The sequence below is a fragment of the Anopheles coustani genome, chromosome 2 (genome assembly GCF_943734705.1).
Source record: "Anopheles coustani chromosome 2, idAnoCousDA_361_x.2, whole genome shotgun sequence".
NCBI classification, from domain to species: domain Eukaryota; kingdom Metazoa; phylum Arthropoda; class Insecta; order Diptera; family Culicidae; genus Anopheles; species Anopheles coustani.
In genome coordinates, this window is record NC_071289.1 from 76,346,758 (window position 1) to 76,366,469 (window position 19,712).

The following is a 19,712-nucleotide window of genomic DNA, read 5'->3' on the forward strand; positions in this document are numbered from 1 at the left end:
ACCGCTTCGTCCTATATAAAGAAGGTGAAATTTTATGGTTCGAACATCAGTCAGCCGTCGTCCGCCGCGCAGTGCACAGTCAGTGAAGACAAACGCTATACAAACCGTCCACCAAAACACACCAAACGGTGCCCGAACAAAGTCGGAAGTTTAGAGGATTAACTCGGTGCAGTGAAGTTTGCTCGCATTACTCAACAACAATGGCCTTCAAGGTAATGGAATAAGCTAGTGTTTATAGGAGCGTTTCGGTAGCTGTGTGAAAGGATTCTGTATTGACCCGATCATCTTGTAACTAGTGTGGCTTAGTGACTGTTTGTATAAAAACATATATGGGACGTTCAACAGACAAAACTGTCCATCGCATAGAAAAAACAGTGTAGCGATTTGTAATATTTCGACTTTACATTCACATTACTGAAAACTAATGGAGCAATATTAGTAATATACGAGTTACTAAGAGCGAACGGTGCATGTGAACCATTGGTTTTATAAAAGCATCAAAGCGGGTTTTTCGTTTCGTTCAATTTTTCTTTTAATTTGTTAAAGTATTTTTTTCCACCTTATGTTCTTGTAAGAAGAATCAAACGAAAGGTGATTTCTTCAGTGTGCTGTTAAAACTTACAAATGTTTCTTATGAAAAAGAACATTATTTTCGTAACCACCGTCGCCAGCTTTTGTCCATTAAGTTTGCAAGAAATTGGAAGCCACTTGTACCAGTTTGATTGTTTTATATTGTTGTTCAATTTGGCATGGACAATGTAAAGGATTTATCTTCATTTCGTTTTACCACATTTTTTTTTACCACTTGAACCAGTTTGATTGTTTTATATTGTTGTTCATTTTTGCATGGACAATGTAAAGGATTTATCTACATTTCTTTTTACCACATTTTTTTACCACTTGAACCAGTTTGATTGTTTTATATTGTTGTTCAATTTTTGCATAAATCTTTTACATTTCTTTTACCACCATTTTTTTACCACTTGAACCAGTTTGATTGTTTTAAATTGTTGTTCATGCTAGCATAAATCCTTTCCTTTTTTTAGTTTTTCAAAGAAATCGTGCTTTAAGATGAAATGCTCTGTCACGTTTGCCATTTTAATGGCTGTAGGGTATGCTTCGTTAGAATGTTTCCTGAAAATAATTGTTTAAAATCCGATATAAAATGATCGACTGAAGGTTGCATCTAGGTTAATTTTCCCCTTTTGATGATTTATTAATACTGATTCTTTACACAACTCTCACAAAAAGACCCTTTGGAGTGTCCTTTTTAAAAATAAATTACACTTTGGGTAATAAGAATGGGTCTAAGGAGCAGCGTCAGTTAAAAAAATTGAATATAGCTCACCTACGGTAGCAATAAACATAAATAAAATCAGGAGTGCCACCTAATGCGAATAAACCAATTGGGGATGTTTCTAGAAAGAGAAATTTTTTATTTTTCTGCTACTTTCATCTTTCTATGCAATGATCACATAATTGCCGAGGGTGCCCCCTTCAATTAATGTCAATTTTCCAATAGTTGTTACTTTCTTTGCCGCCTCATTAGTGTGAATCCGGCTCCAAAACAGGCTTCGATCGTAACGATGTCACCCATACGTCGGTCGCGACAGGATGATACTTTCCGCTTAATCGCGCTCCCCTCCCCCCTCTCCTCTCGAGTGGCCGACCACAAGCCACTCCCCAACTAACAAGGCGACAACGGTCCAGTTCCGGCCGCTGGCAGCGCGAGTTTCGTAATTACCGGTTTCCCATCGGCGCGATGGGGTTGCTATTGCTTGTTTTTCTCCGTTTGCACAGCCCGGCGCTGCATCCGAGCTGCCGTGCATAATCACGCGGTGCAATGCGCCCCGACGCGGTACAAGTTCTGCCACCTTTCTCCCGGTGTGGTGTGGTGAAAAGGTGTGAGGCCAATCAAAGGGGGTGGTCGGTTTTCCCACACCTGAACTGGTTGGGTTTTCCTTCGCTGGGGTGGGGAAACGCACGCGTGCGTGTTGATGACCCGCAGTGGTTGGATGCGGTAGAGAGCCGGTCAGATCGAGTTCGAAGAGCTACGCTCCGGAAGAGTGGTTGACGATCTTTGATAGGCAGGAGTAGAGACGTTTAGCCGTTTAGCCTGTCTCCTTCGGAATTTTGCGTGTAGTAATGCACCAAGCCAAAGAAGGCAAGATTACACACGATCATGCATTCGTGGAGAACTGAAGAGTACGCACCGTGATGGTTGCGTAACCACCGATGAGATAACGCCATTTCCCTTTACTTCCTATCGTCTCTAATCAGCCCGTGTTTTGTTTTCCGCTTTCGTTTTCAGTTTGTGCTATTTGCATCGATCGTCGCCTTCGCCGCGGCCTTCCCCGGTGGCTACGAGGAGTACTACGGTGGCGAGCACCAGCTGGAAGGTGGCCACCAGTACGGCCAGGTTGCCCGCATTTCCCTCGGCGACAGCCACGGACACCACGACTACCATGAGGATGAGCACGTTGACTACTACGTAAGTAATTGCACAGGCTTCTTCGAAGCTGTGTCACCCCGCTTTCACTCCTTGTGGTTCGTTATCACGCCCTAATCACACCCTCCTCCCCCTATCTACAGGCCCCGCCGAAGTACGCGTTCAAGTACGGAGTCAACGACTTCCACACCGGTGACGTGAAGTCGCAGCACGAGACGCGCGACGGTGATGTCGTCAAGGGTCAGTACTCTCTGGTCGAGCCGGACGGTTCCGTGCGCACCGTCGACTACACCGCCGACAAGCACTCCGGTTTCAACGCGGTTGTGCACAAGACGGCCCCGGTCAGCCACCACCAGGGCGGACACTACTAAGCGCGGAGAGCCACCCAGCACAACACATTCCAAACAGCGGCCCCCTTCCGGAAGGAGGTGGAGTGGGCCGCCGAACTGCCCGATAGCGAGCCAAGTTCTTAGTGCCTAGGACAACTACGTAGCCAAGTAATCTTCTGAAACGTTTCCTCTCTGCTACCCTGCTGCCATCTTCTTTCCCATCTTGGGAAAACCCATCTACATGCCTCAACATTAGAAGAACTAACCCCGACAGAGAACTCTGGGAAAAGCGTTCCATTTGCGACGGCTCTCTATCTCCATCGAGCAAGCTGTGATATTAACAAATTCTGCATCGAAGAATCGAGAGTGTGCCGGTGCTCCTCCCCATGTTGGTGCTGGCCACTCGGGCCCGCTTCCTGGGAGGCACGACCCTCACCTGGACCAGGACTAGGAAGGAACGAAATTGAACGAGCAAATTTAAATCTAATCGATGGATGCTGGAAGCTGCGCCAATGACTTTCCCCTCCGGGAGCGCTCTAGGAACGCGCCGCGTAACGGAACAACATCCCACCTGCTTCCCTTACCGAACCGGTTTGCGTACCGTGGCAGGTTCTCTTCCTGAACACTGTCGGAGTCGAGTCCACATTTCCTGGATTACGCAAACGCTCACTTACGCGCCGCCGTTTCGGGGGAGGTCCCGCCCGAATGGAAAACACGTACGTGATGCTGCGGAGGAAACGTTTACGCTTGCCGGTTACGGACACAAACACTCCCGGCACGCGACGGTCGGCATAGTTGGTGGTCCACCTTTTGGCGCCGTTCCTGTTAGTTTCTTTCAGCTTCTATTACACCACAACCCGTTACGTTTCCATCTCGCGAGACTTGTTGACTTGTATTTATGTAATTATAATGTTTGTCTTGTTATCCGTTATCAAAGCGAATAAAGAGGAAGTTAAAATGTAGTTGAAACGTGTTTACTGGGAAAGGGGAGGTTGGGAAAATTGTAGCGATATTTTTCTCGGTGAAGCTTACGTTGCATGACACCTTTGCCCTGGTTCTTCTACTTGCCTGGTCTTCTCCAAGAAAAGTTTCTTTGATCTGTTTGCAGTATTTTGTAGACTGGTGGTCAACCGTGTGTAAACCGCAGGATGCCATGTTAGGGATTCGAGTCAACTATTATGATCGTGGTTTATTTAGGCGGAAGCCTTATTATGATAGGAAAAACGCGTAGCATGTTTTACTTAAAGTCTAACAAGCCTACCAAACCATGATCGATATCGAATGTCGAGGAGAGCTGCGTTATGTTGAATGGATATTCAATTCACCTTCATGTGAACATTTTCCAGAAAAATGGCAAGGCAGTTTTAGTTAAATCCAAAATTGAAACAAGGTTTAAATTGTCATTTCGTTCATGTCATTTCTGTTCGAAAGTGTCTGTCGTGGAGTGATTTTTTTTTTAAACTAAGTTTTAATATTTTTTACATATTTTATTTATAAGATTAAACAAACCAAACGAAATACAACTCAAAATATATTCTGCTGTATAGCCTGTTTAAGATGAAACCAACGCTTTACGCCTAAATGTATGCAACACTACAAGCATGCAAGACGTAACGCACGTTACGCATGCAGTTATTGACTAATGTTATTGTACGAGTTGATTGTTTCTTTAAAAAATTGTTTAAATAGTGTAATATTGCTCATTTCTGGAAAACAGAATTTATTATCAAATAAGTTGATCTGATAATAAATTGAACGGATTCTATTCAGCAGAAGAATTTCAACGACGGAAAAAACCAAAGGACTAAAGGTTAAAGCATTGTTAGGAAAAACCACTTTGTTTACAGTTCTGAAAAAACTCTTACTTGCTGAGGTACTGCAATGTTGCATAATTACTACCTTGTTTCATTTTCTACCGCGTGCAAGGTCGGCGAAGGCCGTCTGGTTAATGCTGCGCCTGTACGCCCGACCATCCGCCCAGTGAGGGCATTTTTATTACCAGAAACGGCTTGGATACGATGTGTGCTTCCTCCGCTTCCACCGTTTCAATCATCCTACCCCTTTTTACGGGTAACCCGTTTGCTGCTTAGCGTAAATCTAACGACTTAAACAAAAGACTCTTGCACTATGTGTGATCCGATTAGTAGTTTTTCACTCTATCGGATTACTATTTGTCCGTTGTCGTCACCGGGTTACGGAAAACATAGGCCGCACTTTTCATCCTACGCCGCAGCAGTAGTCCACCATTGTGGTAGCATTTAAGCCACCTTAAAGGACCTTCGCATTTTCGTGATCGTTTCATTGACCGACGCTGTTGCCCGCGAGAGGAAAGTGCTTTTCGGCGGACAACCGGAGCAGCGGTAATTTGTTCATTCGAAAACCGTGGCAATGCCCTATTAGCATACAATTCCGCCATTCCGCTGAGCGGTGGACGCGTCAACTACTCGTACACTCATGTGCACATATGCGCAAATGACACGAATCGAAAAAAAGCCAAACCGGCAGCTAACCGAAGTCAGCTGTACACCGAGGTCGCACTCGTTGGCGGTAGGGTGGAACACGTTGTTAACGGCGGCCGCGTGTGCACATGGTGCAAGGAAAATGCTGCTCGGAGCAGTGCAGTCAAGGGTTTAAGGCGCGTACTTGAAAACTATGTTAACGCCATTTTAAGGTTTTATGTTTTTGTCACCGTTCAAGCCGCTCGTAACGCATTCCATTCCATCGCTGCCCGGCTACCGGTTCCACTAAGGTCGGAGGATCGCCACTAGCGAAAAGTGGCTCGCCCCTAATGATCCGTAGCAGCGGTCGCGTGGCGTATCGGCGATGCATGTTTTTCTCCAGAGTAGCGGAAGGAGGATGCAAGAGGAACATGGAACCATGTCTTAACATGGAATGTCTAATAATAACGATTTCCGTGAGTGTTCTTTAAATTTACAATTTTTTTGTTAGTTTCGAGCGATTTTATTCGGGAGGAAATTTCCTGAAAATGTTTATTGTTTGGAAACTTCCCAAAACAATTATCGTATATGATTTGTTTCTATGGTGCATTTTATGCTATAATCAATACTCTCCTTTAAAAATAACATCATCCATCAATTAGGCTCATATCCAATCTCTCATCGATTGTCCCGATGGAAGTGTTTCGATAGCTTGATTTTTCATCTGCCATTAATCATACCCTCCAGATTTCCAACATCGACACGTCCGATCAGGCTCAATTAAATGGCGCTGAAAACGCATACAAAGCGCCTTGATACCATTACACATCACAACTTCGCGGCCAAGTACCAAGGAGGATTTGATTTTAGTTTTACTAATTTAATGTTACCGTTGACGACACGAGCCCGCAAGGGTGACGTGTGTATATTCGCTTAATTAATAACTTTATATGTTTGCGCGGGCCGATGGCGATGTTGATGGACTGCCACCTGATGCCCTTCGTTCGGTGCAGGCGGCCGCAGCAGCACCGAAGGAATGCTTTCCTCGACGCGACAAACGACCAACTAGCCTGAACGGGACCTTCAAAGGCACGTGGCCATGTTCGTTAGTGGCCAACCTTCGGCGGTATGCGATCGTCACCGGTGAGGAATGCGTTGGAATCGTGAATCGCGAATCGTTTGCGGTGCGATCGAAAAGCAGATCAAGGAAATGAGAGCAGAGCAAAGCCGGCGTCCGACCGACTCTTACTGGGTCGCGTGCAGAGACACTGAACCTGCGGTCAAGTAGCGTTCGAATGGCCCGGACCCGAGGAACTCGCACTCGCACCCGCGATCGAGAAGAGATAAAGAAATGTCCACCGTTTTCGGCTTGACGTGCGGAGGCGTTGCATACAGATAATCATTTGTATTGCTTCAAGACAAGGTGTGAAAGCTTAGCGCGCACTTTCAGGATCGATCATAAAAGGGTAGAGCGACCGAAATCATTCAACGTGACGACGATTGCGTGAAGGTGAACCACTGCGACGCTCTAATCTACATTGGGTAGTAAAATGTTTGATTGACTTTTATGTCAACACACTAGAAAAATTAAAAAAGAAATAAACGAGCTCGTAAGGCTTTCAAGGGCATAACAAGAAAAACTTGTATAAATCTACCAACGGGCCGAATTTTCCAAGACCATCATGATCAACAATAAATCCACAATTAATATAAATTAAAAGCAACAGATGGAAGTACTCGATGCGGCCTTTAAGAGTTGGGTTCATGATCATGAACTTCCTTTTTCTAAGTTCGTTTTCCTAACGCCTTTGTTCGCAAACACTTCCCACTTGACCTGCACTAAAGCATAATAACGGTCGTGAACGAAAAGTTCGTGTCTTGACGATTCTATTCCCTCCATATATCCCGACATTTCCACAGTGGGACACCGTGGAAGTAAGGGCGGCAGGGGAACAAAAGCGACGGTGGATGGAAGAAAAATCCGCTCCCGTAATAATACGGTGAGTGTGTCTCCTAAGGGCGCAACTTTAACTCCGCCAGTAGGCGCCATTCAATTGACGAAGACACACCTTACCGTCAAGGTCGCCGCTCGGTCGATGTGGTAACTTACTTCTACCGGGACGGTCCAACAACTCCTAGGGTCGCGCCGGGGTTTGCGGCTTAGCCACACCGATGTCGCCGACCACCGTTTGTGCCGCCGCGTCACTTCCGCCAGAAAAGCAGCCGAACAAAAAGAAATCTCAAGAACGATACAATCGCGGGGCTTGATGAAGAATGGGCGGGTTTTTTTCCCCTGCCCGTTCTTCGGTTAAGCAAACCAATTCAATCCATTAGCGGATATTGTGGTAAGACTCGATTTAAACCGAGCTGCAAAGCAACTGCCCGCCACGAACCTGGTGGCCCGGCAACAGCGAATTTCAATTTGGAAAATGATGATTTTATGCCAAATTATGAATTCATCCGTTTCATACCTTTTTCGTCGGGTAGATTATTCGCTTGATTTAAATTGTGTCGGGAATGATATTTCCTGCACACCTGGCATGAAATCCTTTCCCGAGGGGGGGTGGCTTAGAACAATGAGTTATCGCTACAAAAGCGTAAGCATCGTTTGTTTTTGATTGATACTTCTCTTCAAGACGAAAGATTTAAACCCCTCGAAACAAGCGACGAACCCGCTGAAAATGAAGAATGTCTAGACGCGTGCTATTTTGTGTGTGTGTGTTTGCAAGACGGAAGTCACAATGTAGCTGCAAAATTAAAATCCCCCAACAAACAAAGGCAGGCCCACCTAATGGCTTTAGGCTTAACGTTGGATGGGTTGGCTGGTTTGGAAAGGTTAGTTTTGCCGCCAAAATCGTGTAACGCTCGACAAGCGAACCGAATGCTTCAACGAGCGTTGCGAATCACTGTTGTGAAAGGTTTGGAACGGGGGAAAAAAGAGAAGGAAAATGATTGCGAGGGGGGGCCTGTGAACCCGACGGTGGTTTGCTTGGGGGGGAAGAATGAAGATTTAATTAATTTTTATGCCACACGCCAACGAGCGCTACTGATCCGCGGTATTCAAAAGGTGGCAGCTAATTGCCGAAATATTTGACTAACCCCCGGTGGGGCCAACGGTGATGCACTGGACGAGTCGTTTCGTTCTAAATTGATCGTAAACCCAACTGTAAGCTTCCAGTTTTTGTTTATATTTCAATGTGGAAGATAAGTTGTTCTTGCGTACGGTTTGGATGGATGTTATTTGGTTTTTTTATCCTTTACGACCGACCATCGCCAGGAAGTTGCTTGATGAGGTACAACATTTGAAGACAAATTAATTAAAGGTAATTTATATGCGTTCCAAACGAGCCTCTTTATCGGCAAAAGTTAAGGTTTTGATGATTTGTTGATGATCTGCAAGAACGCTCCGCTAAGGCCAGTTAGCTTATGACATAAGAGTGCGCTTACATAGTCGGTTGTCACCAAGGGAAGTCAATCATATATCAAGCGAGCAGGCAGGTTCTCATGCCACCCACGAACCCCAAGTGGGAACGTGCTGACCAGCGTTCGATAGTCCCTCGCCGGGGATTTCATTCAATGAAAGGGAAACCGGATCCAGCTGACTTCGATCAGTTGTAACCTAGTTCGCTGGTAGAAAATTAAAGCGGCACGTCTATTCGATACCGAGTGCGCGGTGGGAGAAGGTCACAATGAGCACACACCTCCAACGACGGTGGGAGTTTCGTGCAAACGTACTCCAAATCACGATTTCCTTTCCTGGGACAAAGCTGGTGATTCGCTGCGTGATTCACCTAGAACTTGACGCCACAACCGGTTGGCGATCGATGCAAGCAACAAATGTGTGTGCCGTCCCGCAGTCGGATAATTGCAGTCTCCGCCGGTCCGGCAGTGAACTGTATCACTACCTGGTGTGACTTAAGACACTAGTTCTGGGTGCCGGTTCGACCCCCGTGTTCCTTTTTCCGCTTCTGGTCCGAGGCTTCACTTTAGCCTGCTGCAACTTCGGTGACGTGTCCCAGGCCAGAAACCAACGTCGTCAACGGCTTGCGGTGCCGATGGTGTGGTTAATGTAATTATACCGTTTCTCGTGCCCAACTCTGCAGCGTTGAGGACCATGAGAAAATGTCTGCTTCTAATTCTGTAACACGTTTGACTGTATTTTTTTTATTATAAACGAGTCACAATCATAGCTGAATCAAACCACGAGGTATGCAAATTGATACCATACGTACAGTGATTAGATCACGATTGGACGAGATGCTTGATGCCGGTAGGTACGGGAAGGGTTAAAAATTCGAGGTAACGTCCTTCGCGCCAGACGTGGGGTAAATGGCGGGGAGAGTACTCAGAAATTGTAGTCAATTGTGACCCCGGCCCGTCAGTGTGTGTGGTAGTTAAAGAAAAGAGTCGATTTGTCTATATTTTAACTAACAACTTGTTTGACATTGATTTAGCAAAGGCAATCGGTAGCAATTAATTTACGATTCTTATTCCTCATAGTGGAAACCTTCATCCAAACACGTGTTCAATTGTTCCTGTGTATTGCTTTTGAAGGAAATATTTTAACCCTGTTTTCTTATCAAAAACTTCATACTTTGAAGGGCTCAAGATTCAAAAGCATATAACTCCTATTAAGTGTATCATTTTCTACCATTGTCTTTCTTATCCCTTACATTTGATCTTAATAACACTCCCAGTTGTACTTCAATGTAATAAGAATTGATTTCCTTCAGAGCGACCTTGTCGAAAACAAAGCTCCTAGACCCTTCGGAATCGAATCGATACGAATTCAATGCATCCTCAAATCGAATTGCCCAATATTTTGTCGGCCCGAAGTTGCGTGTCGTGTGCGTGCCTGTGTTTGTGCATTACATTGCGCCGGGCGCCGGTTTGACACTTACCGCCCCGACAAGGACCCTTCGGTAGCCTCCGGTGCGAAGGTGTGGTGATGAAACGAGCATAAAAATCACCCAACACGCCAAGCGATTGTTGAGGCGGCCTCCGCTCGGCCCTTCATAATTGCATTCGACGCGGTGGTTGGATGCGTTGCGATTCGGTTACCGTTCCGTTTATTTGATACCGCCACACCGATTAGGTTGCAGACCTGTCGAACGTGCCACCGGTGTACCATTGCTGGCCGCACAATAACACACACACTCGGTGGAGGATAGCAGGAAAGCTAAAAATAAAATAAAAACAACTCCATTCCACTCTCGTGCCTTCAATTTGACAATCTCGGTGGTGAAATAAAATAAAGAAAGACAGGACCTCGGACGGCAAACGGGGGCCCTACACTTTTTTTTTAGTGCGGCTGGGGTCACCTTATGATCTTATGCAACGTAACCGAAATGGGGCCCAGCGGTTCGGTGAGCCCTTTTTCGATTGTCGTTTTTGATTGCTGCCGGTTTGTAGTTCTGTAGGATTTTTTTCTTCTTTTTTATATCATACGTTTAGTTTCGGTTGCGACCTGCCAACAAATTCTATGAGATTAATTATACGAAAAAATAGAAAGAGCTAGAGGACAAAAAAAAACACAGAAAAAGTAACACAACCAGCATCTACCGGTGATCACGATCATATCTTGCCCATACTATCATGACGGGAAAAACTATCGGTGACACACAAAAACAGTTCCACTTCACCAGAGTCTCCCCCAAAAAAGGAGGACTGCAAGGGGGAGGGGGAAGGGAGAGGAAGGGAACGGGAGCCGGCACTTCTTGGTTCGAAAATAGTCTCGCTGAAACGAGTTTCAAACAAGCGTAATGAATGTTGACCACGGGTTCGGGAAACCATTTGGTTTTACATGAACCGTATCAACATCGAACGGAAAGCCATCTGGCTGGCACGAGGTGGAGGAGTGGAAGGGGAGAAAAAACTCGAAATCTCGAGCTTGGCCCAAACGGTCAGACGGCTTTACGCGGTCAACCGTTGCTAACGGCCGACGGAGGAGCGGCAAGGAGCAATTGACCGTCAAGGCCATCCAAGGTCTCGGGGTTGAAAGACATCAACGCCAGCGTGCGGCACGAACCCCTCGAAATCGTACTTTTTCGTATTCCACCTCGGACACGTCCGTAAACGGTTCGATCTGCGAATTGTTGTTTTAACATACCTAATAAATTAGTTTAACGAGAACGATTTTAGAATGGAAAACAATTAGATGGATAAAATATTCAGTTTTTATTTATTCTTCTACGTTAAACAGAAGACTTTCAAAATTAAGGAAAAGCAGCACATTAAAGATTAATATTTTAAAAACAGTCCAAAAAGAGACAGAAAATAAATCCACTAGTTCCATTTGCAATTGCAACAATAAAGTTGATGTAACTCCTTGTCGATCCCATCCCACATTATCCATCATCCATCCACCTTCTTCTCTACACGGCCTTACAAGGCCATCTCCATCAATCCTCCGGGCCGGTTCGAAAGAGGTCGACGAAAACACATGTCCAGCTGGTAGCAGAAATAGATCAATCAAAACGGTTGCAACAGGAACTTCACATGCACAACACCTGGTGGCCCAGATTAAGGAGCGAACAACGCCAGCTTAAGGCGCCAACGAATGAAAGCTTAGAACATGATCGTCAACCGTTGACGAATTGTTGGAATTTTGGAGGCGGATCGGTTCGGTTCCAAGCGTTTATCCTCGAGGGAATTCGTTGAACCGATCGAAAGCGAACCGCTTCCGGACGAGGGATTATGGGCCCTAGGTCACGCGAAGCAGTGATTCCATTCGGGTTTATTTAAATAGTACAACCTCGTCCACGCATGATAAATTAACATCCGCAATAATGTTGAACGAGTTCTCATGACTTTATGAACAATTAAAAATATGGTAATAACCAAAGCTGTCAATACAATAACATTTCCATATAATATACCATCAAATCAGTCTAAACGTGAGCTAGAAAAGCTGTTTTTCGGGACATAAAATCGGGAGAAATACGACAATGGGTCACATTTCAGCGATAATTAAAGCTTAATGATGATAGCACACCCGAACGGAGCCACGAATGGTACGGAACGCTTAAATTAAACATTGTCCATCGACGATCGATTTCCAGCGGGTGTCGGCGGAAAAACGACCGATTTCGCCGGACAGATATTGCACCAGCGGTGCGGTGCGTCGGCTTCATCGGGGTTCACAATCATTAGCAGCTTTCGAGCGATCGGGCGGAATTGTATTGGATCACTTGGAGGCAGTTATTTTATAACGATCAATAAATTCTACGCTGACCGGCGCAGTCCTTGACATTACTTCGCGGGCGGGCAGCGCGGGCGGTGGCCAGCAGGTGGTCGAGCCGATCGAGGGACGTGGAGGGGAGAGGTGAGAAAATTGTGCAATAAAAGCGGCAAGGCGTCTACTTTGGGTGGTTTTTTTTCGATTCCAAACGGCCGAGATTGTGTCAATCGGTCGGCAAAGGGAACGGTGGATCAGGAATTGAATTCACTGCTGCGATAATTGTCCCAATTTGTCTAACACGTCGTTTGCCCTAAGACCGTGACGGTAGAAACGGGATCGATCAATCGTTTACTCAGCTGATGTAGCGTACAAAAATTGATCCATTTGTAACGATTTCTCGCTCCGAACGACCTCGAAGCCCTATGGAACGGACCGTGTGATCGTACGAAAAGCCCGCGTGCATCGGCTAAGTTGTCATAAGCCCATTTCCCTAATGACTGCTAATAAAGCTGTCTGAATGGAACGCGGTATTCTCAGGAGCCCTCCGTCGCCAATCAGTGTTCCACAGTGCATGGGGTGCATTTAATTTACGTCGCTCTCAACGATCGACGATGCTGTTATATGGCAAGTGTACACTCGTTGCTTCGCTGAAGATAGAACGACAAGAACGGGCTGGACCTAGAGCTGACCAGGGCGTATGCTAGATAATGCTCAAGATCAAAGTGCAGATTGGCAGACATCCATAAGTAAATGATCTTCGGAGCATTCTGTCCCGAGTCGGGACGGATTCCCGGGCGGTGTGTGAGCGAACCGGCTGAGTAATTGAAACATTCAACTCATTATACCCCGCTTCCGATGACCGCTTCCCATCGGTGTGTCTCCATATCTTTGCTCCTGGCCTTTGAAGTTGGAGTTTACGTCTCGCGGCATTCGAAGCTATTACTGTTCAGAACAGTTCTGCCAGGGCAGAAAATCGTTACTGGGCTGATCTAATGCTGCTCAGATCATTTGTCATCAGTGGAAAGGATTTTGCTCGTAGTCGTATACCGTTTCATGTGGCTGCATGTGGCAGATCGATGAAAGCTATCCACAGCAGGTTGTCTAACTGTTTCAAACGTTAAGATTTTGTATTTCACCGTTCTATTAAAAGTTCTTTCATTGCTGGTCGATTGCAAAGTCCTTCGGTAATACATAATTTTTTTAAGCATACGAGAAAATATAAATACTTTTTCTTTTTATCAAGCTACTAGGGTAACGGTACCAATAGTTGTGCAATTAGTAATGTAACTAACAATATGCGGTAAGTTATAAGTGTTAAGAACAGAATATTTTTCATATTTGAATTAATTATGATCGAAACACGACTTTTCTTCTGGAAAACATCTATTATACACGAAAAAAGCGTATATTTCTTCCGATTTGGTTGCTCCTATAATGGTGATATCGTGTTCCTATAGTGGTGGTAGTACTTGGAAATGACTGAATATATTTTGACTGTGACTTATTTTTGAAGCATATTTAAAACAGAATGGCCAAATACTCATAAGCCAATGCATTGTCTTGGTCATAGACCAATGCATTGGCCTCATAGAAATCTCATAAACCAATTCATTTTTCAGTGATTTTTAGCCCTGAAGGAAATCATGGCATACCTGATGAATTCTAAAGAAATCAAGCATATTAGTACAACCTGTTTGGAAAATATTAATTTTGGAGCCCTAATTTATTACGGAATGAGAAGGTTTATCGTTTAAACACATCACAGAAGATCAAAGAACATTTCATAGAAGAACAAATATCTCCATTGTATTTATTTCGTCGTAGAGCTAGAATTTTATTCCACTACATCCACTGTTGGTACTAGCACCACTATAGGAGCACTAAGCTTAATATATATTTTGAAGTAGAAACAGAAAAATTTAACTGAAGTTTACGCAAAACAATAAAACAATTATTCTATTTCTATTTGTAGTTTTGAACATATGTATACACAAATAACTATTACGCCCCTTTTGTGAAATTGGAACCAACCCATGAAAATTAGAACGTACACTATTGGGTTTGTTTTTCCACTACGAAAGCGTGCCGTTAATCAAACATCAAAGTAGCACGACAACTCATGCCATGCCCTTTTCGATTCGGGATTTCCAACGACTCAAATAATGCGATCAAATACGATCCGTTCACTGACCGTTGGCACTCGCTGGCCAGAAAGCAATTTAACCAGAACCTAACCGTTTCCACTGGCGAGCCGATCGTGGGGTTGAGCTGGGAAAACCCGGACAACCGTGCCGGCCAACGTTGTACCCGTGCCCGACCTCGACAAGGTCTTTTGCGGAGCGTATTACGAAAGCGATTGCCTTCAACGGCCGACGGACATACTTCCCCGTTCCAAGCTCGCGAAAAACGACGCGCGCGAAAAAAGAAAACCAACAGCTGGCTACGGCTCGTTTCGCCGGGTGGCCAGCTTTTGCACCGTCGCCTTCGCGGCAATTTGGGACTGGAAATTATCAGTTTCTCATAATTTAAGCAGGTCGTAAAAATCGGTATTATCGAACCATGAAAATCAATCGACAAACGCGCCCAACGCGCAATCCCGTCCACATCTGGCAGCATGAGTTGTCCGTTCCCCGGAGCTATTGACCGGCATGCTGGTTGAGAAAACTCCCTTGACAGAACTGTCTCGATGAAGGGGCGTTCTTTTTCCCACTGAACCCATGGTGTCTAGTGGAATGGCATGAGTAGGAGAATTGATATGTTAATAAAAATTTCAATCAAACAATCTTTGCTGGCTACAAGCGATCTCTCCCACGGATCGGTTCTTATTTAAACGTTCTGTCTACTAAGAAAGCAATGTTGGAGAAAGGATCAATGCTTAAGGGGAAAGAAGCTGGAAGGAATAAGTATTCATTATTAAAGTTATAAAACTAAGATTTTAAAAATAAAGATTTGTAATAAATATTAATTTTAGCATCCTCTGTATAAGTTAGTACTAAAATTTGTTCAATAATGATATTTAACTCAAAATATCATTCATTCGGATCCGGGTCGAGTGGAGACTTGAAACACTTACAGACTTTGTACAAACAAATACCACAATTACCGTTTAATTGTTCCCACGTAAAAGACAATCAGCATCAACAGCTGCTAGCCAGAACCGAGGAAACTAGAACGTATTACGTAATCGACCGACAGCAAATGGCAGCCTGCAGAAAAATGGAACGAGGCGAGAACGAACCACAGTACCTCAGAGGTATTGAAAATTGTTCCTTCGGGGAAGCCGACTCCACTATCGATCACCGATCGGCTCGTGCAAGTCAAGGATGCGGACCTATGCGGTAAGCACTGGAGGAGATCTTAATCTAAAACCCTACGGGGGATCCACGAGCTCCTAGAAACTCTATTGTCGATGAGTCACGAGGTGTAACTGGCCGAAGTTGACCGGGTGCTTCCACCGCCAACGGCTGCAAAGCACCAATTGCAAAATAATGATCTTCGGCCGGATGCTAATGAACGCATTTCGTTCGATCGATCCCGGGAGTGTGCAGAATGGTGTACAACTTCACGCTAAGTCCCGTTCGATTGACCGATTCCGAGCGTGTATTCGTATCCATTAAATGGAGACAATAGCCAAGAAGTCGGCGCCCACTCACCTTCCCCCATTAGGCGTTCCTTATAGGACGGAAGTGTGGGGAGGCGGTTGTAATGATTTCAGAAACCGTAATCGTAAGAAGTCGTAGAATAAACCAGTTTTTCCTATTTAGAAATCGTTGGCCTCCAATAAACTTTATTGCACAATGGTTACTACCAAAGCGTATCGAGCTAAAGTTATAGTTTTCTTTAGGCTTGTTTTACTTTTTAATACGACATCACGATCCAGAAATAGTTTAACCTTTTCAACTAAGCAGATGTGTTGAGGTTTGAGAAAATCGAAATGAGATATAAATCAACACGAGAACTAACGAAATAAAAGTTCGTTTGTTGTCTAGACACACGGAACACTTTAATTAGGGATTTATTTGACCGGAAATGTCCATGATAAGTTAAAATGAATTTAGTTACACGAAACAAACTTCCAACGACAGTAAACATCGTGTAGATAAACCGAACCGCGGGAAGAAAAGGATTCAAATGAGTCAAACCAATCGGACGATTTGTTTGCGGGTAAAATAACCTCACAAAAACGCTAGAAATTTGAAAATGGATTCTATTCATTTCTCACCCGTAAAACCAATGCTGCGTAGCAAAAGAAAAGATCGAAATGTCACGCAGCTTTACTGCGTGAGATAAAGGCACTGGGAATGGCATTATGCTTAATGATCCAGGAGGGGAGGCCAAAAATACACTGCAGTGACATTTGTCCGGAGCAGGTTTGCAAGAGTCCGTTTTTCACGTGGATGATAAATCCCTTCGTGCGCGAACGAAACCGAACGAATCGAAACGAATCTCAACCGGCGCGCCATTAAAACAGATCAGCGGGGCGGTAAATTATCGTCCGAAACCCGTGTCTAGAATCGGTTTGGCCCCAGATCACGCTCGGCACCTTTGCAGATCCGGGTCAATGAACATCCAGCTTGGAGAATAATCTCACTTACAATCGTCGTTCGAATATCGCGGGATAGTGGCGCAGTTTTTGCTGGCCGGGTCGAGGCCAGCGCACTATCTCCCGACGCACCCCACGTTTTTGGGGCCGACGATCGGAACCAACTTTTTCGGGGTAAGTGTTTTGTGACAGAAACGTCGCTCATGCCGAGTAAAGAACTCGGTTCGCTGGTTGACGTGGGCCGCTCCAACACAGGCTCGGTAAACAAGATGTTTTGGATTTTGCTACTTAAGGGTGGCAAGGGTGTACCGAATTGTCACCCACCCCCACCTTTCGAACACCCTCGCCCGGCCGATGTATCAATCATCCGAATTGGATCTACACCGTTTCCGCTGGCTGCGTGGAACCGAACGTTCGCCATGCTGTTGCAGAATGTGCCCACGACAAAACCTGTATCTGGATCGACCCATGCACTGCAGCTGTTCTACGGCAGCCAACAACCACGGGGATTCCATTTTTGGCGCCCGATCACGCGCTCCGAGCTTGTCGTCTGCTTCGGGAGCGGACGGTACTTACCTTGCAGTGGGATTATTCCTTCCACGGGCAGAATGCTTCGTGAGGGCGCTTGTGCACAAAGTTCAAGATCATCCGGCACGCCTGGTGTTCAGGAGGTTGCTGCAGAGGGGAAAACGGTTGGGAATGAGGCAGCATGAGCATTTGAAATGGTAGAAAAGTGTGTTGTACCTACCAATCCTTAGCACAGTTGATTGTACATTGAATTATTCGATGCTGTCAATGCAGAAACAAACAGAACATGGCCTGCTAAGCTCCCTACGCAAATTTCAATAGCGTTGCTACGACAAGAGACTTCCAATGGAAGCTAAAATGTAAACCGAACGAAAACAGATCCAGATGTAACGGAAACCTTTCGCATGGGAAATGCCTACTGGGATGAACATATTTGATACCAAATAGAAGTGGTACACATAAAATAGAGCAAATGGAACCGAACTGACACAGTCCATAAAATGGAGTTTGTCTTGACAAGAGAAAAGATAACAGTACCGTGAAATAGTGCTCTTGCCCCGGAAGAACTGAGCTCATAATTTTCCTACCATTGCGCACTCGAAAGCTTGGTTGCGGTTTGGAACAGAGTATCGACGATGTTGGTATGATTCTATCGCTATAAATCAGCGCTTCGACCCGATCGAAGGCACGGGAAGTGTTCCACCCCATTCCCGGCAAACCGATGCAATTGCAACCCGATCGAGGGTGCACACAGCAAAGGCATCCCAGTGCATCTTTAGTGCACCGTTAGCGTCGGCCTTTTAATTGAAGTGCGCTCTCTTGGCGAATCAATCAGAGACGCGCCACTTGAGCGGGAAAAGGGATTTACGAGCTCTTCGCCGATTGTTGACCCGCGACCCGGCACGACTTTTACCGACGGATCAATGATCGCGGCTTGTTGGTGTTCGCCGGTTTCTTGCAGGTTTTGCAAGTGTAGCAAAAATACAGTAACAAGAAAAATGGCAAGTCAAAGCAACGGTTCGGAGCGAGCCCGCAGGGTGACTTTTTCCTTGCCCGAGAACTTTACCATTGACATTGAACTCGAGGCGTCCCGCGGCCCGGGCACCCTTCCCTCCGTGCCGTTCTCCGTGCCGACCGTAGCTTTACGCACTCGCGAAACACGCATAGCCATTTCGAAACGATGCTTTATGTCGAATGCTCGCTCCGAAAGCCTCAACCGGGCCGTGTGAGGGGCCGTTCAGCTCGTGGCGCATACGATCGAACGCGATCTTTTATGTTTCTGCCCTCGGGGTGTGGGACTTGGGCGTCTCCGTGTTCACCGGCGCGCGCGTTGTCGTTCATTTGTCTTGTCTCGCGGCTTTGATGGGCTGCGTCTCGGGGCGTCTCAGGCTGCCAACCGGATCGCCGAGCGGTTGTTTCGGGAAGTGAAGTTTGAACTTCTGTACCGCACCCGTTTCGCCGCTTCCAACCGTACCGGTGGTCAATCACACCTCTGACGTACCTCTTCCGTGGGTGGTTGGTGCCAGGGGTGTGCATTAGTATTTTTATTTTTTGTTCCACCCGTCAGTACAGTAAATTTTATGGTTTCTTTAAGCGAGAACGCTAAGAACGGAGTTGGCTTTAAAAACGCATTAGAGGGACACTGGGTTCTGGAAGCGACATAAACGAACACAATGCACGTTGAAACCGATGATTATAACGGTTATAAAAAGTATCAGATTGAAGCTAATGGGAATGTTTGTTTTCAACAAATGAGTTTGAATACGTAAACCAAATTTTAGCTTCCTACTTTCAAATTGTGGTTCACCAATGGGTTGAGCTAATATTTGGCAACATGTCAGGGGCTTGCAAATACGAATAAATTGATGTATTATCTTTCAGCTCAAAACCAAAACTGTTACTGTTTTAATTGTCTAATTGCTGCCTTCGTCGGGTTCGTCGCTTTAAGTCTTTTGTTTAAATCTTTCAAATAAGTTAATCGCAATATTTAGGGATCAAGACGAAATTGTTTAACGAAGTTGGTGCACTTTTATTAAATGTATTACATTTGAACTTATTTTAGGGAAAGTGCACTGACTTGTTTATCTAATAAGTTTACCTAAAAATAGTACTGAAACATAAGTTATTATTACAACTACCGATATAAATTAAAAATGTAACACAACCAATAGCCATCGTAACCTTATGACCAAGCATATCTTTTCGCACTATTATAAAGGGTTCACAGCTTGACCTTCAGCTAGCC

At 45.2% G+C, this 19,712-nt stretch overlaps 1 protein-coding gene across 1 annotated transcript; it reads left to right on the top strand.

The window, feature by feature from the left end:
- Nucleotides 1–200: 200 nt before the first annotated feature.
- LOC131265044 (cuticle protein 19-like) lies at nucleotides 201–2,820 on the top strand. Its single transcript, XM_058267305.1, has 3 exons — nucleotides 201–212; nucleotides 2,312–2,491; nucleotides 2,593–2,820. The coding sequence occupies exons 1-3, from the start codon at nucleotides 201–203 to the stop codon at nucleotides 2,818–2,820; spliced, it is 420 nt and encodes a 139-aa protein (XP_058123288.1).
- The last annotated feature ends 16,892 nt before the right edge of the window (nucleotides 2,821–19,712 follow it).